Consider the following 27,787-nt stretch of genomic DNA (forward strand, 5'->3'; position numbering starts at 1 on the left):
TACAAGAAGTAACGAAATAGCCATAACTGTGACCAACTCCTCTGCCAGGTGATCCCTTTTCCCTTGTTATTTAACCATGTCTCCTCGAGAGTGCTTCTCGAGTGTCAAAGTCAACGGACGTGAGTGTGTTCTACTCTCCCAGGGCCTGTCCAAGCTCTGCCAAAGGCGCTGATGACCAAAAAAATAATCAGAACAAACAAAAAGCACCTGGATTATCCAAGAACGGAACCCCAATTCTCTAAGCCGCGTTCAGCGATCAAGGCCTCCGTTACCTGTTACAGGTGCTGGACTGGGACCAGGAGAGCCACAGGGCAGGGATCAAGGTGGTCTTATTCTTCAATGTATATTACCAGTGCCTGGCTCGTTGCCAGCTCAGGAAAGATTTGCGCAATGAATGGACAAATAAATGAAAACTGCGTGACCGATTGACTAATAAATGGAAGAATCATGAGGATACAGCACAACCTCCTGTCCTTCCAGCTGCCTCCCCAGCCCACCCCCAAATCCAAATCACCTGTTCTTTCCTTACCCGAGCGATCAGCTCCCCGACCATTCCCGTCCAGGTGCCATTGGCCTCAGGCACGCCGTACACGCCGTCCCCGACCAGGCGGATCTTGTAGTTGAACCGGAGGATCTCTGCCAGCTCCTTGAGCATGTCCACGCAGAAGCCCTCGTAGCGGTCATTGCCTTCCATCTCCTGGTGGTTTCCCTTCAGCATTAAATACGGGTTTTCCTGCAGCAAAACTGGGCAGCTGTCATTCTCATCTTAGCCCTGGTGTCTCAGCCACACATGACGAGGGGGTCGGGAACACAGGAGGTTGGGACGAAGATGGGGTGGAAGGAGGGAAGTGGCTTGGGTAATGGGGTACTTCGGAGGTGGCAGTGAGCTCCCCTCCCTGACTTCAAGGCACTTCTCTTACCTGGAACACATAAGGGTCCCACTGCACAGAGGGTCCAGTGGAAGCCCCTCCACCTTGTTTGAGGTCATCATCTGACCCCACCCTGCACTTCATTCCTTCCTTTTTTTCCCCTTCCTTTGTTTATTCCACATAGATGGATCACGGCGGATTATGAGATACAAGGATGCTGACAACAGAGCAAGCGAGATTCTTACATGCACAGAACAACCACAAACCCGAGGCAGGACGCGTCCAGCTGTGAGCGTTGGGAGGAGGGTCTTTCTGGTGAAACGTCCAGGGAAGGTTCTATGGAGAAGGTGGGATGCAAGCTGGGCTCCGGAGGAAGACAGAACACTGACAGATGGAAGTGGTGTGAATGGAGGGCTGTTCATGGGCAGGGGAAAGGCAGGATCAAGGGCAAAATCCCGAGTGAGAAGGAGTGTAGCCCATTCGGTGGACAAGGGGGCTGCCCTTGAGTGGGAGCCTGGGCTGTGTGGAGGGGAGGGGTGGTGGATAAATTTAGAAAGATGAATTAGGGTCAGCGTGGGCCTTGGGTGCCAGGACGGGGTGACTGTGCATCATACATATATAGTAGGGAAGCACTAAGGGTTTTAAAGACTTAAGGATGTGAGTAAAGAATATTATATAGCAAGAGAGAGGTCTGGGAGTGAGGACGGACCCTCTCCTGATACGGGATGCTGAGTCCTGAGCCGTGCTTGGGGTCAGATTGGATTGCAAGGCTGAAGAATCACAGAGAGGGTCAGGCTTGATGCCAGGTTGGGTGTGAGGCCCAGAGCGTAGGTCCACAGACCCTTGGAGCCTGAGCAGATGACCAAGGATGATGTCATCATGGCCATGGATGGTTTGAAAAGGAAGAGGTTTTGGAACGTGTTGAATCTGAGGTGCTGGTCATCGATCCAGGAGGGAACATCTGACTGAATGTTGGAATATGGGGTGAGGGCAGGATCGGGGGCAGAGATGGGGCAGCCTCCGGACAGAGGCTGCAGCATATGAGAGACCATCGGGGGGAAGGACAGCAGAGGGACAGACCTGATCTTAGGGAGGGGGAAAGTGAAGAGCAGCCGTAGAGGAGGACAAAGCAGAAGCGGCCAGAAAAGCCGACAATCAGGAAAATGTGGTCATGAAGGTCAAGGAGGAAAGGGTTTCAAGCAGGAGAAGGCAGACATTCCCACAAAGAGAGGAAGCAGGGCTGTGAAAGGGCATCTGGGTCACATGTCCCTGGAGACCTTCGAAGGCAGGTTGGGGTGGGGAGGGGGGAGGGGATGGCAGAACCCCGCAAAGACGGGTGTGCACGAGAGGTGCACGGGTGAGGGCCGACCAGGATGTTGAGAAGTTCAGAGACAAGTGCTGGCAGAGCTTCTCCACCCAACTGCTACCGGCTATGTCTCGCTCCAAACCTCAGTTCCCCCTCTGCCTGCAACAGGCTTGGAGGATGCCCAGTATCCACCAATCCCTTGATGGATGATTCCCTAAATAGGAGGGTAGCCCAAGGACAGCAGGGTGTAGGTAAGGTGGTAGTGATGGTGTCTTAGGATGGGAGGGACCAGAGTACATGTGTAGGTACGAAGGGAGGAATCCTTAGAAAAGGGCAGATTAGAAAAGGAAGAAAGAGAAGACTAGTCAGTGCAGCAAAGTCCCGGGAGAGCCAGGGTCTAGGTGAACATGGGAAGTGGGCCTGGGGGTGAGGTGGAGAGCATAGATGTGGGTACAGAGGGGGCGTGGAGGAGGCCCAAGGTACGGAGCCATGCCAGCCCCCAGAGCTGGGGGCAGGTAGGAGGGAAGGCTTGGTGCCTGGAAAGGTTTCCTCGGGGAACACGATGTGGGGTGAGCAGAGAGGAGCGCAGGGTTGCCCAGGCCCAGCTGAGTCAGGAGGCTGAATGCAGATGGGCAACTGAGAGCAGGGCTTGCAAGGACGGTTGGACTCGGGGACGGGCAGTAGGGGAGAATGGCTGAGCATCATGGTGGAGTCAATTCTAGAAGCCAACAGAGGGAAGTGCTGAACTGCTGGTTTGCTGAGCTCAAGCTGGAAGGGGCTTCTGGGCTGGGGAAGATGGGCAGCCAGAGAGGCCAGAGGTCGCAAAGGGAGGAAGAGGGAGAGTGGTCTTGTGGGTGTGATGAAGCAGAAGAGGGGAAGGTCGGAGGTTCCGTGCCAGGGAGAGGGAGCTCCAAGTTGAAGGTGATGTGCTTCTGGTTCATGGTCAAGTGCGCTGTCATGTCTGTGAAATGGGCCCAAGCTCCCTGACTTCCACACATGCTGTCCTCAGCTCACGGGCCTCTCTCTGTCCTGCTTTTGCTTAACCTAACTCATCTCCGTCCCTGGGGTCCCATCCCACCTCTGGCCCCAGCCCACTTCTCAGAACCCCTACCGCACTCACAGGCAGGCCTCCACACACTCATTATTCGTCCTCCTACACGTGCCAGCTCGCAGGCAGAACGCACGTGGAGCCTGGGACGGACTCCTCCCTGTCTCTGGGGCCCCCACCTGGCCCCAGCGTCCAGCACTTGTGGATTGTGTGGGTGAAAAGTGCTGAAATGGCCTCACCGACAGGGCCTGGCTGGGCATTTCCACGCCTGGGTTGGAAGGCAGCCTCCCAGGGTATCTTTAACGATCCCAAGGAGTGTCACAAAACTCTTCTCCCCGAGAACTCTTCGCGCTTAAGTTAATTTAAAATTCACTGACGTATTTAGAGTAAATAAACAGGAGGCCAGTGCTGGAGGGAGGAACCGTTTGGGAGGGGGCGGTGCTCACTGGCACTTTGGAGGGTCTGGGGGCCGCGTGCTGGCCTGGAGCCCTGTCCTGGCGGCCAGTGATGAGGGCAAAGTGCTTAACCCGAGTTCTGATGCAGGGGTGTGCTCTAGGGGTGGGAGCTGCGGCTAATTCTGTGTATTTGCCGGTGTTAACCAATAAATCACTCACAAGTCCCAGCTGCACCCTGACAGTAGCAGGATGCAACAGGCCTGTGTGCTGAGTTTTAAGGGATAAATCATTCAGATGGCCATTTGCCAAGGAGGTCCCCCAAAGGCCAGCAGGGACTAAATTAAGGTAATCATTCCTGGTAAGAGTTACTGACTTCTACACACATGCACAAGAGAAGGTTCTCATTTGAATCGTACTGGCCATGTTTTTAAATGTTCCCTTTCACAAAAGTGTCCTTCCCCACCCTCATGAGCACACGTGTGCATATGTGAACAACCGTGTGCGTGCATGCACTCACACACAGGGTCAGACTGACTTTCCCAGTCTAGAAACATGACCCTGCGGTCTCAGTGTCCCCGTGGGTCTGTGCCAGAGCTCTGAGCCCCGTCCAATTCCAGTTCCGGAAAGGCAGGAAGTAAAACCCGGCAATGTCCCCATTTCTTTCTCAAACTCTTAACTGGCTTTTGAGGGACATCTCTGACCCTGTAGGAAGGAATTCCTTCATTCAAATTCTAATCATCAGGAACTTCCCTGGTGGTGCAGTGGTTAAGAATCCGCCTGCCAATGCAGGGGACACGGGTTTGAGCCCTGGTCCGGGAAGATCCCACATGCCGTGGAGCAGCTAAGCCCGTGCGCCACAACTACTGAGCCTGTGCTCTAGAGCCCGCGAGCCACAACTACTGAGCCCGTGTGCCACAACTACTGAACCCACGTGCCACAACTACTGAGCCCGTGTGCCACAACTACTGAAGCCCGCATGCCTAGAGCCCGTGCTCCACAACAAGAGAAGCCACCGCAATGAGAAGCCCGCGCACCGCAACGAAGAGTAGCCCCCACTCACCGCAACTAGAGAAAGCCCGCACACAACAACGAAGACCCAACACAGCCAAAAAAAAAAGAAAAAGAAAAGAAAATTGTAATTATCAGGCTCCTACTTTGTGTCAGGCCCCCCAGTCTTTCAGGAGCCCTCATTCTGGAAGGGGAGGTAGAGCTGTAAACGCCAACTCTAATAGGAGAAAGGTGTGTACAAAATGTGAGAGGCAGGGAGCAGGCAGGAGGCAGATGAGGGAAGACCTCACGGAAGAGGGGACATCACAGCCAAGCTGTGAAGGCTGTACAAGTATTTCCAGGTGGAAACAGGAATTCACAGAGAGGGTATTCCAGGCAGAGGGAACAGCATGTACAGAGGCAGGGAACAGCATGACGCAGTGAGGAAGTGTCAGGCAGTCCAGTGCTGCCAGACCCCACGTGGCATGGAGAGGAAGCAGGTACAGCAGGATGGGCTTCATGACGAGAGGTTTATATTCCAAGCTCAGGGCTGGTCGCTCCTGGGCAGCACTGAAGTGAGGAAATGACAGGACGGTTCTGATTTTAGAATGGCCGTGCAGCCAGAAGGGCGGGGCTCGGGAGAGACAGACTGAACAAGTGAGAAGGGGGCCTTTGAGGAGGCCACACGCAGCTCCAGTGAAGAGGTGGCTACACCTATGTTAGGGCATGTGCTTGAGGATGGACAGCAGGTGACAGACTCAGGAAGTCCTTCAGAGGCAGAGCAGGTCCCAGCAATCGTGCGCATGTTGCCCCCACTCGGCCAGGACTGCCGGTCAGCGTCGCTGCAGCTCAGCCAGGAGCTCCCAGGTCTCAGGGGCTTGGTGACACCACCCCCACCCCCAAATCCTGCTGACATTTCCACGTTGGTTCAGATGAGCTCAGGTTGGGCTGAGATGGGGAGTGGCTAAAACCCTGCCAGCTGGAACTGCCTTCTCCATCCTTTGCTTTGTTCCCTCTGCCTGGAATGTTCCATCCCAGACAGCCACGTGGTTGTCACCTCACCTCATCAGGTCTCTACTCGGATCTGCCCTTCTCAGTGAAGCCAGCAACCCCTCTCCCCTTCCTCAGCTCTGTCTACACCCGAGCACCTAGAACAGCGCCCAGCACACAGGAGTGCCCCCCAAATATTCACTGAATGAATGACTGAAAATATTCGGTGAGCCCCTGTCTCGTACCAAATGAAGGGAAAACTCACAAGCTGGACATTCAAGTCCCTAAGCATTATGGGCCCAGCCCACTTCTCCAGCCTCAGGCCTTTCCCTCTCTACCAATGCCCATTTCCTAGAAACCTGCACTTTTTGGCATTTCCTGAGTGCCCGACAACACTCTCCTTAGTCCACTTCTCCCCCCTCATCAGCCCTGTCTTTGGGGGCCCATCCTCAATGTCCCTCTCCTCGGAAGGCTCTGCTGACCTCCCCGATGGCATGGGACCTCTCTCTCGTTCACCCCCCATGGCGCTAGGCGTGCGCCTCTTTCCTGGCTTTTATCCTGCCCTGCTCACGGGGGATCAGTTATTTCAGTGCAGGCCTCCTGAGCCCCAGGAGTTCATGAATGTAGTGATGGAGGTCCCTGAGCTCTTTTTATCATCTCGAAAGCCTGAAAGAAACGGACACGTTTCCAAACCTTTGCACAGTTAGCAACAGCACAATAGGCTGAACAGGCTAACAGTCGAGTGTGTTTGGGGCTGGGATTCCATCAGTGCGGCCACACTGATTATCTCCTGTGGATAAGGTGCTGGGCCCGGCAGGGAAATAGGTTTTTGATTGGTTAAAAGGAGGTGGGGGAAGGGGGCAAACTCATAATTACTTAATACATGCAGTTGGTTAACGGACAAATCTTTTAAAACCTGAAGTCTTCAGGGATGGGGGAGGGGAGAAGAAGATGACTCTGGCCGCGAACGCACTTGATTCGCGCCGTCTAAGAAACTACAGCCTGTTTGGGGACAGAGACCGAGTCTTACTCAGCCTCGAGTCTCTAAGAATGAGCACAGTGCCTGGCACACGGGGGAAGGGCTTGGCAATTGTCGAAGGGAACTGAATCAAATAAAAAAGGCAGATGGTCCCTTGCCCTATAGATAGAGAACTGAATCAAATAAAAAAGGCAGATGGTCCCTTGCTCTACAGATTGAGAGCTTTCTTCTGATCAACTGGAAATGAAGACATAGGCCACGAAAACCCATTGCGATTCAGGTGTCCACTGCCAGGGATGCAACTTGTACAAGTAGGCACCAAGGAAAGCAGGCTGTCGTGAAAGAGTAGGAGCCACCCTGGGGGACTTCTCCCGCGTGTCCTAGGTGCCCTGCCCTTGGCTGTGCACAGCTGCCCTGGATGTCAGGGTGCCCCTGGAAGAGGCGTCCACAAACTGTGCTGTCTTGCCACCCCATCCTGCTTCCCCAGCTGCTTTGGAACTCATCAGATATCATTTCCATATGAAACAACAACTTGAGTTTAATTACACTGTCATAAATTGGCCTCCGTGCTGTGATTAGAGCTCCCATCTTCTGTTCACGGGGAGGCTGGGAACGCCTGGAGATGGAGGAGGCACCCCGGAGAGTGGCAGCTGGGAGGCCCAGGGGGCACCCGCTTACCAGGATGGTGGTGACGACCAGGGTGGTATTGAAGAGACTGTCGGAGACGTTGGAGGCGTAGAGGCGGCTGTCCATGCTGAGGCCGTCTGCCACGTGCCACTGGCCAATCTGAGGAGACCAAGGAGACAGGCTGGGAAGGGGTGGGGGGAGGAGAAGGCTGGGGAGCTGGGGTGCTGAGGTCCTTCGGGCCTCCAGGGCTGGGGGAGCTGAAAGGCCGGTCCCCTGCCTCTGGTGGGGGTACATGTACATCACAGAAGGAGGGAGGGATGCAGAGTGCAGAGCAGCGGGGCGGGACCGGGGCAGAGCTACCAGGGTTGGGGGGTCAGGGGTGGGTGGGGAGACTACGAGGGGAGGGGAAGACTTAAGAGAGAGGTGGAAGAGGAAAATGGAAAAAGAAATCAGGAATGCAACGCAGTTCAGGGATGCTGTCTCACCCAGAAGGGAAGGGAGCCCCTGGAATTGCATCATCTGGAGGCAGGACAGAGCCTTCCCTTTCGCTACAGTCTGCCTTCAATAAACCTCATTATCTAAACAAGAACCAGAATGGCTACTGGAGAGAACTGGCCTTTACGGGGCTCTTCAATAAATGTTTGCTGAATGGTTCAATGGATGGATGAACCAGAAGAGGGAAGGAAGACCAGGCTCTAGTCCTGGTGGATTCACTTTGCTGGCTGCGAGAACCTAGGCAAGTTACTTCGATCTTTGCGAGCCTCAGTTTCCCCAGCTATAGATGGAGGCAGTAACGTTTGCTCTGCCTTCTTCTCAGAGCCAGCTGAGATCGTGCATGTGCCAGTTCGAGGTTACATGGTTCAGCCAGACCCAGGAGCGTGGATCTCCACTGAGTAAACCCAGAAATGACTGAACCTCTCTGAAGGTTTTTCCTCATCTGTAAAATGGGAATAATAGAAACATTATGTGGTCATTGTGAGAATGTATTTAAGCTGAAACTCAATAAATGCTAGTTTCCTTCCTTTTCCCCGTCTTGACTCCTAGGGGGGAACATATCCACAACTTACTCAGTTCCCCCATTTTAGAAAGTCACCTAAATCGAAATTCAGCATCATTGGGTTTTTAGGGAGTTTGTTTGTTTTCCCAGTGGAACCCTTTCTATAACTACACATACGTGTGTGTGCTACCAATACATTTCTACTGGCTGGAGCCCCTGACAACTCATTTCTGCTGCTGGGTGCTGGAGGTGGGCCACCAGGAGAGACGGCTGATAGCTGGCTAGAAAACCAATGAAATGCACACATACACCTCTGCCAGGCCCCAGCGGCAGCTTCCCTGGAAAACCCTCACAAGTTCCATGGATGCCACATGGCTCTACCCACCAGAGCTGGGCTCTGGGTTCCTCTTGTGGAAGCTCCAACCACAATAAAGACACATCTCACTCTTGGTCCCCACCCCCCCTCCCCCGGGGCCGGAGCGTTGGGGGTCACAAGGGGCAGTAACCATCTCCCTGACGTCATGGTCTGGACTTTGAAGAGGAGAGGGCCAGGCTGGATGCCTCCAGGTCCAGGCAGGAGCCCGATGGTCTCCCCAGGTGGGTCTTTCACCTGCCAAAGGAGAGATGACCAAAAACCCCTCTCCAAGCCTCAGCGAGGACGCCACCGGAGGGGGCTGGGCAGCTTTCTCCACCTCTGTGTGGGCAGAAAAGTGAGGCACGTGCCCCTGCTCATTTTAGTTTACAAGTCGTGTGCTCTGCACATCCACACCGGAAGCCCCCTCTAGATAAAGAGACTGACGCCAAGATAGGAGCCCACCCAACTTGCCTGAGGTCACCTCCCCATCAGCTGAGACACCTGAGCTTTAACCCCTGGGCTCTTAACCCTGGATGAGTCTCCCCAAGGAAGCCTTCGTGGCTCTTCTGCCCGGCTCTTCCAGCGTCCTACTGCACGTCTTGTTTACTTGTCCACCTCCCTGGCTAGCCTGTGAGGGGCTGGCTTGCTCGTGCTCACAGCCCGGCACCCTGCTCAGGACCGGTACTTGGAGGCGGGGGAAACCATCACTTGGGCTGAGTGCTGCTGTCGGTAGGGCATGAACAGGAGGTAGGCAAGCGTCCTCTGGTCTCTGGAGGGCCCACAGGGGGGACCAGCCAGGTCAGGGTATGGCCTGAGCTTCCCCTCCCCCCCTCTCTCTGCAGGGGAGAGAGATGGGGAAGATGAGGGATAAGCAGCTAGGTTTTCAAGTGAAGGGCAAAGGAGAGCAATAGTTACCGGACCCCTCTTGTGCTGGATGTGTTCTATCATCTCTTTGAATTCTCCCACCAGCCTTGTGAAGTAGTGATGATGTTTTTATGTACGAGGAAACTGGGGCTCAGAGGTTTAATGGCTTGCCTAAGGTCACCTGGCTAGCAGGTGATGCACGGGCTTGAACACAGAGCTGTCTGACTCCTAAATCCAAGACTTTTCCGTGTCCACTGCTGTCTCTTGGGCGGGGATGCCAAGGGCTCCTCCACATAAGGAGGAGGAGAAAGGCTCAAAGGAGTCTCGGCCACACAGCAAGAACCCTGGACACGGCTTTTTCCCTCCTGGGTTTTTACATCCACAAAGTCAGGTGAAATGAGGCTACTTCCCTCTCTTCAAAATGGCTAGAATTGGCTTCTGACAGTCTCCTAGGATAGGAAGGGCCAGATTTGGACAGAAGGACAGAAGGACATAAAGAACAATTAGGCCGGATGTCAGCACCTGGATGTTTGGGACAGGACTGAGCTTCTCAGAGTCCTGTCATCTAAACATGCACTTCACACCGACAGGGCCAGCAAGACCTCACCCCCCCACTCCCCCCCAATTTCCCACCCCCATTGTTCTCAGGGGACCCAGTCCTCACTGATTGCCCGCCCCAGCTCCACACTCCCTGTCTGACCCAAGCCACGAGGTAGGTAGGTTGCAAAAGCCAGAGATAGAAATGATTTACCCAGACCCAGATCCGACAGCCCGAGCCATGTCGCCTCCCACACCCACCTCTGTGGACGTGGCAAAAAGACAAATCAGCCCCCAAGCTCCAGTCAGGAAATGAATGTCCCACCAACGCTCCCATTAGCCCCCAAGAAATTAATAAACTCATCAGACCCAACAAAACGGCTTTGGCAGCTACTACCCGGAGCAATCTAACTGAGGAAAGGCAGTGGGAAGGAGAGCAGGAGGCAGAGCCAGGCGCCCTGGGGTACAGGCTAATCGCCCCACCCACTGGGCATCTTCCATGCCACACACATGCCAGGGGTGGGCAGGAGATACAGCACTCATCACCGACAATCTGCGGCTCTGTCTCCATCCAAATTCCCTTGCTCCACCCCGCTGACACCTGCCCCCAAACCTCCTGCAGGAACAGCGGCTTTGTAAACCTCTTCCACATGCCCACGTGTGCCAGCTTGATTATGCTTCAAATAATGTCTTTCCGTGGCCCTCTCTCTGTGCTTTCTGTCTCTCCCACTTGCTCTGCCTTCCCACCAGTTTAGAGACTCCAGGGGTTGCAGTGAAGGGAGGAGAGGGTATGGATTTGGACACCACCACTGCAAGCCCATATAGCACCTTAAGGCAGGTAAGAAAAAGGCACCTCCTGGGCTGATGTGGCCCTGCGGGTGCGCAGCTGGGCATGCTGACTCCAGCCTCTACTCAACACTGAGCTTTTCACAGTCTGTACCACGAATGCAACGGCCCCAGAGTGGGAGGACCTGAGTTTAACTTGGCTTCTCTGCTTATGAGCTGTGTGACCCTGGGTGAGTTACTTAATCCCTCTGAACCTCAGTTTCCCCATCTATAAAATGGGGGTTAAAATAGTAATGATTACTTCCTAGGGTTCTTAAGGAGATTAAATCTGATGGTATATGTGCCAAGAACTAGGTGAGTATTCATAGAATTTGTCATGCATCGTCTGAGACAGAAGATGGGAATCTCTTCTGTGCCCTACACTTTGCACTGTAGACTCCAGTTTAGTAGATTAGACCAGTGTCTCATACTTTGGTTCCCGCACCGGCAACGTCAGCGTTAGAAATGCAAATTCTTGGGCTCCATTTCAGACTGACTAAATCAGACAGTCTAGGAGCAGGACCCAGCAGTACGTGTTGTAGCCAGCTCTCCAGCGACTCTGATGCAAGCTGGATTCGAGCAAAGCTCATAGAGCAACTCAGACGACAAACATGATGTCAGGGAAAGGCAAGGGTGCAGGAACGAAGAGAGGCTGAGGGGGCGCCTGTGGCAAGCTAGGAAACGTTTAAAAACAGGCTCTCCAGGAAAAAAGGCCTTGTCTGATCTGCCCACGTCTGTGGTGTAAACATGCCCACCATGGCTGACTTCAAGCTACCCACATGCAGTCACGGGACACCGAGTTGGGAAAAGTGTGTAACGGGCTCTGGCTGGCCGGGCAAGCTGGTGCCACCACGCTCACAGGCCCTGTGCTGGGCGCTCGTTTATGCTTACGAATCTCACTGCCACCCTACTTATGAGTAAGGAAAGTGATGTCCACCTAGGTAATAATTTACCTGAATCACAGAGCTGAGGTGTGGAAAAAATCAACGTGCTGCTTCATTGCGATCACAATATTTAAAACAAATGTGTATTCCTTCTCACTGCTGATTCTGTGCTCTCAGAAGAAACTAGAATGCTTTGTCAAATATGAAAATCGAGGTAAATATAACTGATATGACACGTGTTTGCACGTGCACAGAAAGTATCATTTATCCAACTTCCTCAAAGGACACAGAATCCATATAAATTAATAATAATCATCTTGCTCCCTGGCTGTATAAAAATTAAATAAATAAAATAAAATTCAAATTAAAAAATAATAATGTTGCTCCTTTAAGCACTAAAATTGGGGGGGAGGGTCTTAATTATTTATTTGCAAGTATTATTTCCCAAAATTCTTTCAAAGGGAATCATACTTTCTGCCGTCCCCTTAAACAGAGGAGACATCTTTACCTTCACGCAGTGTCATCATTTTGAAGCCAGTTATTATCCTGTCCTGTGATATAGTGCTGGTCATTGGTTACTGAAATGTGATGGCCTCTCACCCTCATTTCCGTGCTTTCCTAAGTTAATTTGTCTACTTTTCATAGTGTCTCTTTTCTGATTGTGAACCGTCATTTCCTTCTGCTATTTGGATAGCTGTCTCGAATTGGTCCTTTCCCTCCAGCAGTTGTGTTTAAGATTCCTGGCTGAGCAACCAAGTGACCAAGCCTGAAAGAACTGCTGTAAGGAAAGTACAGATAAGGCCTGATGGGGCCTAGGGCTTTTAGTGAACAGACCCTGTGTCATTGATATGGGCAACCCACGGTCCCCTGGAGAGGTGAGCGCTGTACAGTTGAATGAGTGTGGTCTGCCGTGTGACCCTGGGTCAGTGTAAGCAAGCTGGTCACTCCCTCAGCAATGCACCATGGGAAATGCTTGTCCAGGGGCCCTGACCGCAGGCTTCGCCTGCTGAAAGAGCTGGCTGTGTGTCACCCAGAGACCGCATTAGCATCCAGCACTGTGACCTCGGGGCTGGGTGACCCTGAGCAAGTCACTTAATTTCCCCGAGTCTCACCTTTCCCTGCCCCCCACCCTAATCCAAGCTCCCACTGAACTTGCCCTGGACTAGGGTCCCCCGGGCCTCTCTTTGTTCTGTTCTCCACTCAGAAGCAGCCAGCCGTCTCTATCAAGTCTCAACTATGATCACACCGGCCCCTGCTGAAACCCTTCAATTCTTCTCCCACTTTCGTTTAAGGATAGAAACCAAAATCCTTAACATGGTCCACCAAGCCCCGTGAGGCCTGGCCTCTGCCCACCCTCCACGCTCATCTCACACCATCTTTCCCGGCTTTATCTGTGCTCCTGGCACACCTATGAGTTCACGTGCAACAAGCGCCTTCCTGCCAGGGTCTCTGTGCGTGCCGTTCCCCGTCTGGACTCTCCTTGCTGCCTGACCCCTTGGCCCCCAGCCCCATTTCAGCTAGTTCAGGGGTTGGCAGACCACGGACCACAGGCCCAATCCAGCCCGCTGCCTGTTTCAGGAAATAAGGTTTTATTGGAACATAGTCACGCCGGTTCACTGATGTATTGTCTGTGATTGCACTCACCTACAGCAGTAAAGCTGCAAAGTCTAAATTTTTACTATATGGGCCTATTTTATAAAAAGGAGTTTTCCAAACCTTGATCTAGTTTATACCTGTTAAAGCCTCAGGCCTCAGTTGAGAAATCACTACCTTCAGGAAGCCTTTCCTTCAACTCCCAAAGTCAAACTTCTCCCCGAACCACATTCTTTTCCTTTAGAGCATCTGGCCCGGGCTGTCATACATTTATTAATGAGACCATTGCTCACCACCTGTCCTTCTCCCTGTGCCGCAGGGGAAGAGCCCTCCGCTGTCGCCTGAGCTGGGTGGTCCTGCCCAGAGCAGCCACATGCTTCTCGCTCCCGACTAGAATCACTTGAGGTTGTCATTTTGCCGCTTTGTTCTCTACCAAATAGGTAAAAAGGGATTCATGTTTAAAACCCTGAGGGATTTCCTGACATCCGTACCTGCCTCTGTGAGTACGCACACGGCTCTGTAACATTTAATCTTTTATGTACGTGTAGATGATTGTTCTTCGCATCAGTGCTGCCAGGATGCAGCTTCTAGACAGGCTGACGTAACTCCACGGCCTGGCAGGTCCTTCTGCTCCAGAGTCAGAGTTCGCAAACACTTACTGATCACCTTTGCACGCTGGGCACTCAGCCACGTGATCTGCTTATGTAAATTTCTCTGATTCCGCATAACCACCCGGTTATCATTCCCACCTGAGAAATGTAGGCGCTTCAGACAACAGTAATAACACTTAAAGGCTTAAAGTAGGCATTTCATACAAGTTTTTGTTGAATGAATGAATGATTGAAATTGAGACTCAGAGATGTCAAACAACTTGCTGAGGGTCACAGTTCATAGAGGATGCAACTGGGATTTGAACTCGGGTCCTATTTACTGCTATACTATCTGGTCGGGGTAGGGCAAGTGCAGGCTACCCCGACCTTAAGATCTGGGCCTTCCCACACACCTCTCTCATCACCGTGAACTTGTTCTTTGGAGAATACAGACCTGAAGGTATTCAGCTACAAGAGTCCACGAGAGTGATCCTGACCAAGCCACAGGGTAGTTTCTTAGGGGCTCAGCACAGGGAGATGCAGAGGGAGGGCACCAGGAGACCTACATTTTCTTAACTCCTCTGCCATGCATAAGCTCTGTGACCTTGAGCAAGTCACTTAACCTCTCTGAGTCGTCCTCATCTGCAAAGTGGAGATAGACGGATCTGCCTACGCACAGCACAGCAATGCTGCTGCTAATCAACTGAGCTAGTGTGTACGATGGCTTTCGAGGAGCCCTAATAAGCCACGGGAACTTAAGATAAAAGCACTACTGTCCGTGTGGTGGAAATGCAGCTGACCAGAAGTCAAGTCCTACCCTGCCATGTGCTGTGTGGCCCTGGGAAGTCAATTTTGCTGCCTATAAGACAAGGGTAGTTAGTCTTTCTCCCCTTCTCCTCTTCTTGGGATGATATGAGGTGATCACAGATGTGACAAAAGTTTAAAGCCCTATGCAAACGCAAGCTCTTTCTTCCAGATCCTTGTGCTCTAGGGCCATCCCAAAGGTGGACGAGCCATAACCAACGACTCCGTTTTTTTAACCTCAGTTTCAGGGTTCAAAGTTGAAGTCCTCACTAGGAAGAATACATAAAATAATGTATTAGTGTCTCCTTGAGTTCACGGAACTAATTTCAACATACAGGCAGGAAGAATGACAGTCAGATGTGAACTACTACGGCTAGAGGCCCCAGGAATTGAGACTGAGTTATAGTTTGGAGAGTCTATAGTATAGGTCTGTGCCTTGATATATGACCAGCCAAAAAGATCTGTAATGTAAGCCTCCATGGTGAACCCCTGGCATGAAGGAACAAAATGTTTATTGACTTTAAATCTAATATCTCCAATCATAAAACTTTACTTCACATGGGAGACTGGATCATGAGTGAGGGCCCCTGCCTCAGGGGTTGACCTGGGGAACAAAGGGAGTTATCGATGTTGGTGGAAGAGCTCATTCTCTCAGCCAAAATATTCTTTTAGCGGAAAATATGTGCTTACATGCACAATACTGTAAAAACCCAGGATCAAAGGACAACAGTGGCAAATGCCAAAGGTAAGAGATCAAAAACAATCCCGGGGAAAGCTGGGAAGACTTCCTATCAAATGAGCCCTTCCTGGGCTGATTAAGCCTTCAGCTGAGTTGGTCTAAGGCAGTGTTTTGTTCAACTGCGCCTGCTACCCGTTAGTGGGTTAGGAAATCAATTTAGTGGGTCCAGACCTGCATTTTAAAAATGAAATATATATCCAGAATAGATCAGAGTGCAACCCACACACCAGGGGCAACTACTGTTTCATAAGCTTTGGTTTCAATTACGTGCAGGTGGGTGTTAATGTGCACCCTGGATTGGCAACCAGAATGCAAGTCATGTTCAAAAAGGATGAAAATGCCTGGCCCAGGAGATTCGGACACCTTACCTGTTCACTACTCTATACGCAGCCCCCTAGCAGAGTACCTGCAACACAACTGATGCTCCATAAATACATTTTGGGCATCAGTGAACTCCTTTCCTAGTCACTTATAACTAAAGGACTAACTATAAGGAAATTATACAAGCTGATACTTTTGAGCATTTATCACATGTCAAATACTGGACTAAATGCTTTACATTTGTTATCTAATCTTCCCAACCACACTAATAAGGGAGGTACTATTGATACTATCATCCCCATTTTACAGATTAGAAAACTGAGGCTCGGAGAGGTTAGCTTTCTTGCCCAAAGTTCCATACGTAATGCGGATTCAACCCAGGCAGGTCCACTCTGCTGCACTGCCCCCAAGATATTAATTTTCCTGGGCTGTGGATGTGTAGTTAAATGTTTGGAAAACATTTTAATTGTTATTCCTTATCCATTGGTATTTGCCATAAGCTTTCCTGCTTGAAAGTCCACATCCCTGAGGTCAGACTTTGCTTTTCCTTGCCTTTGATTCTGACTTACGTATTTATGAGAGGATATTTATTTATTTTAACATCTTTATTGGAGTATAACTGCTTTACAATGGTGTGTTAGTTTCTGCTGTATAACAAAGTGAATCAGCTATACATATACATACATCCCCATATCTCCTCCCTCTTGTGTCTCCCTCCCACCCTCCCTAGCCCACACCTCTAGGTGGTCACAAAGCACCGAGCTGATCTCCCTGTGCTATGGGGCTGCTTCCCACTAGCTATCTATTTTACGTCTGGTAGTGTATATATGTCCATGCTACTCTCTCACTTCATCCCAGCTTACCCTCCCTCCTCCCTGTTTCCTCAAGTCCATTCTCTATGTCTGCGTCTTTATTCCTGTCCTATCCCTAGGTTCTTCAGAACCATTTTTTGTTTTTAGATTCCATATATATGTGTTAGCATACGGTATTTGTTTTTCTCTTTCTGACTCACTTCACTCTGTATGACAGTCTCTAGGTCCATCCACCTCACTACAAATAACTCAATTTTGTTTCTCTTTATGGCTGAGTAATATTCCATTGTATATATGTGCCACATCTTTTTTATCCATTCATCTGTCGATGGACACCTAGGTTGCATCCGTGACCTGGCTATTGTAAATAGAGCTGCAATGAACACTGGGGTGCATGTGTCTTCTTGAATTATGGTTTTCTCAGGGTATATGCCCAGTAGTGGGATTGCTGGGTCGTATGGTAGTTCTATTTTTAGTTTTTTAAGGAACCTCCGTACTGTTCGCCATAGTGGCTGTATCAATTTACATTCCCACCAACAGTGCAAGAGGGTTCCCTTTTCTCCACACCCTCTCCAGCATTTATGGTTTGTAGATTTTTTGATGATGGCCGTTCTGACTGGTGTGAGGTGACATATGAGAGGATATTTAACTAAAGTTTGAGGAAGAGGACAGTGGGGGACAGTGGAGAAAGTAAAGCATCAGGGGTTCTGGCTTCCTGATGTGGCCCTGTCTTCAGCTGGCCCTGGTCTCTGAATTGCACACGTGACCACTAGCTCTGGCAGCCCTTGTTCGGGCTCATCACAGTCCCCTCCACCTGGGGATGCCCAGCTATCCATCACCCCTCGGCCTGAATGTCCCCGCCTTGGGGAGGCCCTTCCCAACCTCTCACTCCCCATCACAGAGACTCAGGCATAATGCCCTGAGCTTCTTCTTTGTAGCACTCATCATATAATTATTTAGATAATTATTTATTTCATATACTTATTTAGATAATTATTTGTTTCAAGTCCATCTCCTGCACTACAAAATACATTCCATGACTGGTGAGGCTCTGTCTTATTCCCCACATATGCCCAATGCCTAGTGTGGAATCAGTGCTCAGTAAATATCTGACAATTGCATTAATAATTTCCCCTTTGGAGCTCCAGCTCCCAGGAGAGTTGCCTGGCCTAGAATGGGTGCTCAAGAAATATCTGTTGAATTGAATTATGAAATTCCTTTGGGCAAGTCCCTTCGTTTTAGTCTTCAGTCATCTGACCTATAAAAGAAGGATCTAGTCTAGCCCCTTCCAACTCATACATGAATTCCTGAAAGTGCCAGGTAGATTTATAATGTGGTATAGCTTTTCAAAGGGCTTTGGGGCAAAGCCGGGGAGAGACAGGCCTGAGAGGGACAACACAAAGAGGCCTCGGAAGGTGACCGTAGGAGGGCACTGGAAGCTCGGCTGCCTGGACACGAAGATGAAGCAGGTTGGACTTCCCTGGTCGTGCAGTGGTTAAGAATCTGCCTGCCAATGGAGGGGACATAGGTTCGATCCCTGGTCCGGAAAGATCGCACATGCCACGGAGCAACTAAGCCCGTGCACCACAACTACTGAGCCTGTGCTCTAGAGCCTGCGAGCCACAACTACTGAGCCTGCGTGCCTAGCGCCCATGCTCCACAACAAGAGAAGCCACCTCAACGAGAAGCCCGTGCACCACAACGAAGAGTAGCCCCGGCTCACCGCAACTAGAGAAAGCCTGCGCGCAGCAAAGACCCAGCACGGCCAAAGATAAAGTTAAAAAATTTTAAAAAAAAGTTCTACTAAAAAAGAAATAGATGAAGCAGGTGGCCACCTACGAGAAGGATGCCAGGAAGGGCACTGTCCCACCTGCCAGGAAACAGCCGTCTCTGAGCCCGGGGGCTGATTGATGCCTGGTATTCCTCCATTAGAGGGCCTGGTGTGAGAGCTGGTCAACGTGGAAATAAACATCAAAGTGTTAACACATTATTATTCAATTCACCAGATATTTATTGAGCACCCAGTCAGCGGTACACACTACTTACAAAGGGATGGCAGGTTTGATGCAAGGGAAGAGAGTGCTCTTCTACTCAGGCCACACCTGAACATTGCGTATTGTTCCACACACCACTCTTTCATGGAAGCATAGACTAACTGGAGTGTCTTGCAAGCATATTGACCAGGAAAGAGGTTGAAATCACATTCTAGAAGGAACAAGTACAGGCAGTTCTGGGAAGGATGGACTAGATGTGTGGACCCAAGAAATGGAACTAAGGACAAAAGGAAGAGGGCTTCAGAAAGAAAGAATTCCACCCAATAGATGGAGAAACTTTCTAACAATGAGAGCTTCCCAAGATGGAATTTGCTGTCCCTATAGGTATTGAGTTCCCCAACACTGGAGGCATTCAAGCACAGACTCTACTTCATGAGAACACATTTGCAAGAATTCAAGCATTTGATTTGAGTAGTGATCTAGAGGGCCTTTATTAATCCTTTCGGCCCAAGAATGTGGGATCTAGATTCTACTTCTATATCAGGGGAATCAGAAGCAAGGCCAGAGTATCAAGGGGCAGATGAGGTCCTTGGACACTGTGAGAAAACAAGAGAGCAGGAGTATGGGGTCATGAATGCAGAAGGAAAAGGCCACTGTAGGAAAACTTCAGCCATTCTTGTTTGCTCCTTCCTGGTCTTCTCTCCTGGCTGAACCCATTACAGTTCGTTCTCATTATTCATGGTAGTTGCGTTCTATAAGGTTGCCACAAGCACTGAATTAGGCAGACTGAACCATTTCTCCTAAGGGAAAAGCAGGGTTAGGTTCCTGCGAACCTCTGGCCACAACATTTTCATCAACCAATTAGCACATAACCTCGACTTATGTTTCTGCTGATAGACATCTTATTTAATACATACTGTTGATCCAATAATATTGGACAACAGCACTAGATGTCATGCCTGAACAACACTTTTCTAGCACCTGTATTTTCTCTGTAAGGCACATTGCAGATTTCTTGCCCTTAGGGACACTAGACAGCACTTCAGCATTAAGTGCGGGGGTCATTTTAAACAGCAAAATCTCCAAGAAAAAGCACAAAAATGTGAAAGACATGACACTGCAGAGACTGTGAAAAGCACACTTGTTTACAGTACGAGCCGAAAGAAGGCAGAGCATCACCTTGCTGGACCCCAGCTGGGAACATGCCTGGCGGCCCACTCAAATTTTTCACTGCTCTGTGCGTGTCTGTGAAAGCACCATGACTACTGCATTGGGGTTACAAATATATTTTAGTGAGCAGATCAATTTGCAAATATGGAATCTGCAAAGAATGGGGATCAAATGTACTCGTCTGCACCTGAATTTTCGACTCTTGCCAAGATGTGCCCAGACTTCTATCCCGAATCCCCAACCTCTGGGATGTGAAATGGAATTTAGTCTCGCCCTCACCACTCCTCCTGCCCAAGAGAACAAACCAACAGTGGCTCTGGTGACAGATAAATACTACGTAGGGCAGGAATGGAGCCCAGCTCACCCCACTGGACTCTGGCTAAATATGCCAATCCCCAGTGAGGCTCTTAGGAATCTAACAGACTCTCCAACTAGCTGAGGGTTTCAGAAGTTAAATTTCCCTGAGCAGGGCAGCAAGGATGCACACATCACCTTTCTTTTTGGACAGATGTACTGATTTTGATGACTTCTTTTGCCTACATCTCAACTCCCTCTTTTGTTCTCATATGGTCAAAAATCTCACAGACTCTCTTCTAAACATTTTGGAAGATAATCAAACTAGCACGGGGTGAGTGCACGGCAGAGTCTGTAAATATGAAGACTCAGCTGCGCAGCCCTCTCTCACCTCCCAGAAGACGGAAGTCATTTCAAATTAGCTGCCGAGGAGAGAATTTATCAGAGAGCTCAGGCATGCTCGAGATTTTTCATCTTACAAGAAAATTACTGCCCACGAACACGACACAGTCAGGGCATGGAGAGTGCCCGGCTTCATTTGTTAAGCTCGCCGGGTACAGAAGTATCTTGGAGAAGCAATTGTATTAATAATACACAACTTTGAGCTCTGAACGGCAGATGCCAATTGAACTAATGGCTCTGACGAAGCATCTGGGCTGAAGGATGAAGCTGATCACCCCCATCTGCCGTCCTCCAGGAGTCAGGAGAATGCTGGAGGGTGGGGGAAGATGCATCGCTGAGCTTTCAGGATGGACTGAGGATGGCCCATTGCTGCCCCTAGATGGATGCAGGCTGCAGGTGGGAGATGGTGTGTGGCTGGGCCTCACTGTGCTCTGGGAAGATGGGGAGCTTTTAGCTGGGGGTGGGGGTGGTGGGTGGGTGTCAGCAGCTCTTGTCTGGGCAGTGCCATGTCAGGCAGGCCCTAGATGTGCTGGGGATTCTCCCAGGAGTAGAGCCTTGACTTCTGGTTTTCGTCTGCACACCCACCCAGAGCCACTGCAAAGTGGAACTGGTGATACCACCACGTTAGGGAGTGGAGGACAGAGGTTAGGGACGGAGGAAGGAGAGGGAGGGGTGGAGGAGGGCCGTGGCGAACCCTTCCTGAAGCAGGGAATTTATTTCTACCAGCCTGGTTGGCACGGGCTGGCCCTTGCAGCCTTCTTGCAGGGCTCTGGAGTTGCAGCAGGAGTGACGTGAGCATATGGCTCAGCCCTGCTCTGTCTTTCTGTCTTCCCCAAACCAGGCGAGAAGCGAGATCCCGGGAATACTGCATGCAGAGAAAGGGAGATATATTGACAGCCACCCGCCGAGAGACAGCAGGACTAAAATTTGCACAGTAGAGTGGAATCCTCAAAGCACATCTATAAAAAATATTTCATTTTGTTCTCTCAAAAAATTGATGACGCACACAAAGCAGATCCCATGATGGCCGTCGTTCCTGTTTTACTGAGGACGCAATCAAGGGACGGAACGTGGGGAGCTATGAGAGCTGGCACTGGCCTGAGCCCTTCCATGTCCCCACGGCGCCCGCCCTGCATACAGCTCCCTCTCACCTCCCCGGATTTCCCCTTCCCTCCGCCCGCCTGTCTGCGCTCCCCACACCTCTGGCCTGGAGCCTGCCCCGTGTCTCATCAGAGCGAACTGATGCGGGCTGCTTCCTGAGACTAAATTAGCAGCTCTCCCAGGCATGAGCCGGCTGAAGAGACGCGGGAAGCAGTCGCTCAGAGCTGGCAAACTTCCCCAGGCTGAGCTCAGGCGGGCTGCGTGATCGGGCATATTACAAGAAATAGATTGCAAACGCAGTCCTTTAAAACCCTGCTCCTCTGTCCCAAAGCAGCCCCCCCCCCCCAAGGTTGAAATTTTAAGTAGCTCTAATTTGTTTGCCGGCTGATGTGTGAATAAGCTTCTATAGTCAGTGACTTTTCCATCAGAGCTGATAAGCAGGAAGTCCCTGTGCTTTGGGAGAAAGAACCAGAAATCTGTGGGCCAGGGAGGCAGGAGGAGAGAAGGCCGTCAGGCAACACCCTTCGGAAGCCAGCTCTTCGGCCCCTCGGCTGTCAGTCATCCTGGGGGGTGGCCAGGAGAACCAGATGCCCTCACGGGATGAGGCACTTGATAGACTTTTAATTGACGAGAGGACTATTGCTGTCAGAGAACGGAAAGCAAATGGAAAGGGAGAAACGCATCAGTGATCGGAGGGGCCTTCCACTCCAATTTTCAAATTCCAGTTGCCAATGGGGAGGCTTGTCGTGTGGAATCTCTCTTGGACAAATGGGGAGCAGTGGCTTTGGAACATTCTCGTGACAAAATCCTCGGGCCCCACGCTCTCCGCACACTCCCCAGGTCCTAGCACCCCAGTCCCTTGTTCACTGGTGCATCTTTTCTCCCAGCCCAAGCTGAGCCCCACTCCCAGCTGGGCGGTCTGTACTCACGGAGTCCCCAAGCCTGGAGCAACAGCAGTGTGAGCATGCTACAGTAGAGGCAGGCCCAGGGAGCAGGCTCCCTGAGCTCTGGAGACATGAGCAGGAGTGGCCGGGTGAGAAATGGGGGCTGAGGGCGCAGGCATGGGGCGGCAGAGGGGGGATGGCACAGGACGAGGCTTGAAGGTAGGCAGGGACCAGCACGTGACAGCCTTGCTCTGGAGCTGCCATTTACCCTGAAAGCCAATGGGGGCCACGGTGAGGTTTTCAGCCCAGGAATGACGTTCCCATCTGCGTTCTCTGGTGGAGAGAACTGGACTTGATAACCTCTCAGGTCTCCTCCAACCCTAAGAATGTAGGCTATTCTGTGAGATATTGTCAACTATTTTAAACCTCACGCCAACCCCCGTTCTCCCGGTGCCTTAGTTAAAAGGAATAAGTGACTTCTCAGTAACCTTCAAAGCAGCCCCCAGACCACCGATCTCTTTCTCCCCTCCCTCTGGAGAAACTGCTGCTTCAGAATTTCCTCATCAAAGGCCAAGTCTCTGGGAATGGCCCACCAAGCAACACCCCTAGCCGGCCCTCTCTCGTCAGGTCCGTCCCCCAGCCGGGGAGCTGGCACGTTTGATTCCTGATTTCCAGCAATCAAACCCCACTCCTGTGCTCTGAGCCAGGACCCACAAAGGCAGCTTCAAAGGATCTGCATATTTATGGTAAACTCCCTCCTCGGATTGAAAATGTATTCCACAGCAGCAATCACGGGCGCCCTCCTAGCAGCTTGCCCACTGGCAACTTGTCTGAGCCTTAATGACTTCTCATTAGCGCAGATGGGATCTGAGCTGTCCCAGAGGCTCACACTAACAGGGGTGGGGGACCGGGCACAGGTGCCGGGGGTGGGTGATGTGTCCATGGAGAGGGTGTCTCCATCCTCACTGTTCCCCCAATGCCGTGTACGGGCAACGGCAACACAGACCATCACCTGACAGTGTGTTTTTAGGATTTTCTATTGTTCTTTGCTTTTCAAGTAGGAGAAGAGGTCTGGAGCGGGGAGAGACCCCAGCAGGTCTGCCACACTTCCTGGTGTTCTGGCTGAGGGGGCCATGATGAGAAGTGTAGCTGTCTTTATATTACGCAGAGGTGCAGCCGAAGCACGTTCCATGGCCACAAATGCTGGAGCATCCCACCCAGACCTCCCCGGAAAGGGGGCAGACATGCCTGTGTGTGGGCTTCTGTCAGGGAAGGGGGCAGCACAGGAGATCAAAGAGAGGCATCCTGTCCTCCCAGCAATGGGTGGGACCTGCCGGAACTTCAGGAAGCTGGAGATGGATTCCCCAAACCTTCTGGAAGACACTGCATCCCTGAATTCTTGGTTTGCAAGGGTGACTCACAAAAGCCACTTGTCCACCCTCCTGCGTCTGGTTAGAGCCACACTCAAGTCATTCCAGGAAATCAGGCCCTTGGAAAGCTGAGTTTGTATCAGCTTTGGAAAACAAAATATGGCTGTCGGTTCACAATGTTTTTTATTCGCCCACTCCTGGCCAGCTCTGCCAGTCTCCATGGGAACAGAGTTAAATAGATCCATGGTCCAGGAAAAGGTGGCTCAGGGCTGGTTTCTATGAAAAGTTCACGTGACAATAACCCTGTGTATTTTGGAAGTGGGGATTAGGGGGAGGGGCAAGAGGAGCAATTAATTGACTCCAAGCCCCAGAGTTCAGAATGAATCAAAAATTTGAAGACTAATTCCAGTAAGCGACTCAATGTGGTGAATAGAAACTGAGTGTTTTGAGTGAGGAAGGTGAAAGTCCCACAGGACTCTCAGCTCTGTGCCAGTTTGCCCCATCTGGAAGCTGGTACCCACTTTGGGCCTTATGTTTTAATAGAGCCCCAGACAAACCAAAAAGCATTCGTGGTGAAAGATTTGTCACCTGTGTCGCATTGGGAACAGCTATGGGCCACTGTTTGGGGGAGGAAAAAAATCAGAGGGGCAGAACAACTCAAGCACTAGACAGTGATTACTGACTGCAGTTTTTGCCTTTCCCAAAAGACTAGGAGCTCTGGAAGGAACCATGACTTATTTATCTCACATTTCTAGCCCTTGACACGAAGTAGGTGCTCAAAAAGTTTTTATGCTAAGTTTCAGAAGAGGATGAATAAATGAAGGGAAGTCAAGCTATTTTTAAATATTTGAAGAGCTGGTAAAAAGAGAGAAAGCTGATTATCCTGGGTTGCTTAATGGGGCAGGACTAGGAGGCAGGTTTTGACTCAGTGCCTGGAAGATTCTGGAATGTGTCCCTGGTGGGGGGTGGTGGTGGTGAATCTCCCAGCCCAGGACATGTGCAAGGAGAGGCTGTGTGGCTGTTTCCCTCAGGGATGCTGTGGAGAACATTCTTGCACTGGGTTGGAAGATTAGACCAGGGGCCTCAGAGTTTCCTCCAGCATGTTCTGGGCAATTCTGCAGAGTGGAAAGACCAGGGACTTTGAAAACAGCTAGACCCAGACTCAGTTCTCAAGCCTGGAACTAACTAGCTGAATGGATGAGGAACATGCCTTTCTCAGTTTCTTTACTTGTAAGACGGACAGAATAGCTTTTATGCATGGTTGATAAAAAGATGAGAAATTTTAAGTACGCCCAGCACAGTGCGTCTTGTAGGAGACGCCCAATAAATGAGAGCCATTCTTACTATGTCAGCAGAGCATGAAGAGAGGGCTATGCAAATCTAGTTTTCAATAATCCTTGAGCTTAGCCAGACCAAATGTTGAGGGGTTACCATCCTCATTGCACAGAGGAAGAAAGCTGAGGTGCCCTATTGCGATGTACAGTGAGCCAATGGAAAAGTTTCAATTTTCATCTTTAGCTAGAGATAACCCCCTCAACAGACACTACCCGGCCTCATCCCTCCCTCTCCCGAAGGCTTAATTAGAGCCTGTTAAGCCATTTCTGATCCTCAGATGAAAGGTGTGCTCATCTTATTACAGCCCTAACAAAGTCGCTGGGGGCCTGCTTGGAACCTCTGATCTTTAAACCAAGTTAAAATGAAGGAGATTAAGGGCCCTCTAAGACTGTGCTTTTTTTCCCTTGCCTCTTTCAAATATGATTTCTCGCAAATTAGGAAGGGAGATTATACTATTCCAATACCACCCAGGACATCTTTTGTGGGATGGGGAAGGAGAATATGGGATGGAGATGAGATAACTCACACTGGGGGCAAAAACTGGGGGCTGGAGCTAGTGAACCTGGTCCAGGTTTGGAAGTGTCACTTACAGGACACTATAGGGGACATTTTCCCCCAAACAGGCTCCAGTGGAAGCTCCACAGAGTTCCAAGATGGAAAACCTCTCCAAACAGAATCAAAACAGTAATTTTTTTGAATGGTAAAAAAACCCAAAGCCCTAAGTTCTAAAAAACTATTTTTAAAATGGTAATAATCCCTTAATCAGCCACTGGCAAGGAATATGGTATTTGGTTCAGACATTTTACCATTACAACCCACTGGGTCCCTGCATGCTTTCTAAATAGTCAGACCCAGCTCTTAATAGTCACTCGCCCAGATAGGAAGAGAAAGAGAAAAACCAAATCCAAATGAGAAGTTACCATGACTAAAGAAAGCCCAGCCCAGCAGGTCACCAGGAGCCAGGCTCTGTCCTCGTTTGCAGCAGGTGGCAGCAAGGTAAAGTGTTGTGATTTGGGGGCTTAGGGATTCCAGGAAAGAGAAAAGCCAGGAGGGGGAGACCCATGAGCATGGGCTTGGGAGTTGGACAAGCCTGAGTGTGAATTCCAGCTCTGCCCAGAGTCCTTGCTACTTGTGGGCTTGGGCCAAGTTATCTACCATCCTTGAGCTTCTGTTTCCTCACTTGTGAAATGGGAGTTTATCTACTTTGAAGGGCTGTCCTCCAGATCAGAAGTGACCTGTGCAAAGTACCCATGTAGCTTCTGCTACACAACAGGTCCTCGAGAGATGTTCCTTGTCACTCTCCCCTCCCCTGCCAGCATCACCTTGGATGGAATTGGGAGAATATTAGAGAGTGATACTGACATTCCTCCTACCCTGGAGCAGAAGCCCAATTAATTATCAGTCCCCAAACCATTTCTTCATCCTGTGATAAGCAGGGGAAGGACAGCTGTCAAGAGGCAAAGATTGGGTCGGTGATTGGGATGGGACCTGGGGACCAGAGCTGCAAAGCTATATCTGTGCCCATGATACATCTTGCAGGGTTCTCACTGCCACTCACGGCATGTGAGCCAGACAGGAAAGCAGCGGTATGGTCACCAGATTTGTTGAAGAAAAATGGGTAGTAAAGAGGATTATGGTGATTCACCTTATAAGTCCAATCAAGGAGGTGTGCCCCTTAGGGTAGTTGAAGGTCAAAAACATCATCCTCTTTAATGGTCACTTCTGTAGCAGATTCCATTCAACATTAGCTCAAAAAGATGGGGGTGGGATGCAGGAAGGTCAAGAAAAAATTCTATGCATTGAGGCTGCAGTACGTCTTTGTCAAAGGGCAGCCTGTGGACCACCGGCATGATAACCATCTATCTGAGTGCTAGTTAAGAAGACGCAGATTCCTGGAACGCACCCAGTTTTCTAACTCAATTTATAGCTGTAGGGCTTAGGAAAGTACATTTTAAGACGAGCACCATTGGTCATTCTTGTGCACACCTGGGTCTGGGAAGCCCTACCCTCCATAGGTGCTGCGGAAGAAGGGGCAGCAGCTGTTGTGCAGGATGCCTCCAAGCAGAACCCCTTGCTGCACTGGGGCGGGGCTGAGGGATGGGTGTTGGTGGCTGGCGATGCTATTTCCTAATGACTCAGGCGGTCTTGCAGCCTGGCAGCTGGGAAAACCAGCCTGAGTGGCGGCTGGTGGAGAAGCACAGGTAAGGTGAAGAGGTACTCCGAGCTTAATGAGCTGTTCTTCAAGTAGAGGGTGGGATCGGAGCGGCCAGCCAACTCTGTCACCGCAGGTGTCGCCTGATGGAAGTGGGCTGTTTCCAGGGAGCATCTCAAAGCAGGGCTGAAGGCCAAGGGGCGTTTTTCAAAGCCTGAGCCTGGGCTTTCTATGCAGGTGGTCTGGGCTTGGCATTGCTCCCCTAACTACTGCTTCTCCCCATTATTCTCTCATCCCTTCCTTTTCCTGACCCTGTTTCACTTTTCCTGTAGCACTTACCTCTACTGACGTATTATATAGTATTTGTTTGCCTGCTGTCTGTTCCCTATTAGAATACAGGCTCCACGGAAGCAGACACTAAGCCCATTTTTCACCTCTGTCTAGAAGACAGCCTGGCACATTACAGGCACTCAGAATATATATATTGAAAAAATGAATAAATGTTCTTTACTTCACATCCCCCACTGGGACTCAGGAAGTCTGCCTGACAATTTTCCTACAGG

General features: G+C 50.6%; 1 protein-coding gene across 1 annotated transcript in view; it reads right to left on the reverse strand.

Moving 5' to 3' along the window:
• The window catches only part of GRIK4 (glutamate ionotropic receptor kainate type subunit 4), a 308,388-nt gene that overhangs the window by 73,865 nt on the left and 206,736 nt on the right, over positions 1-27,787 (reverse strand). The window contains exons 10-11 of the mRNA XM_029208211.1: positions 7,253-7,360; positions 530-733 (exon numbers count right to left, since the gene is read on the reverse strand). Coding sequence (XP_029064044.1) covers positions 530-733; positions 7,253-7,360 — 312 coding nt within the window. The remainder of the gene's footprint in view (positions 1-529; positions 734-7,252; positions 7,361-27,787) is intronic.

This window comes from Monodon monoceros, unplaced genomic scaffold, assembly GCF_005190385.1.
Source record: "Monodon monoceros isolate NGI ecotype Baffin Bay Population unplaced genomic scaffold, NGI_Narwhal_1 Super_Scaffold_7, whole genome shotgun sequence".
Taxonomy (NCBI): Eukaryota; Metazoa; Chordata; class Mammalia; order Artiodactyla; family Monodontidae; genus Monodon; species Monodon monoceros.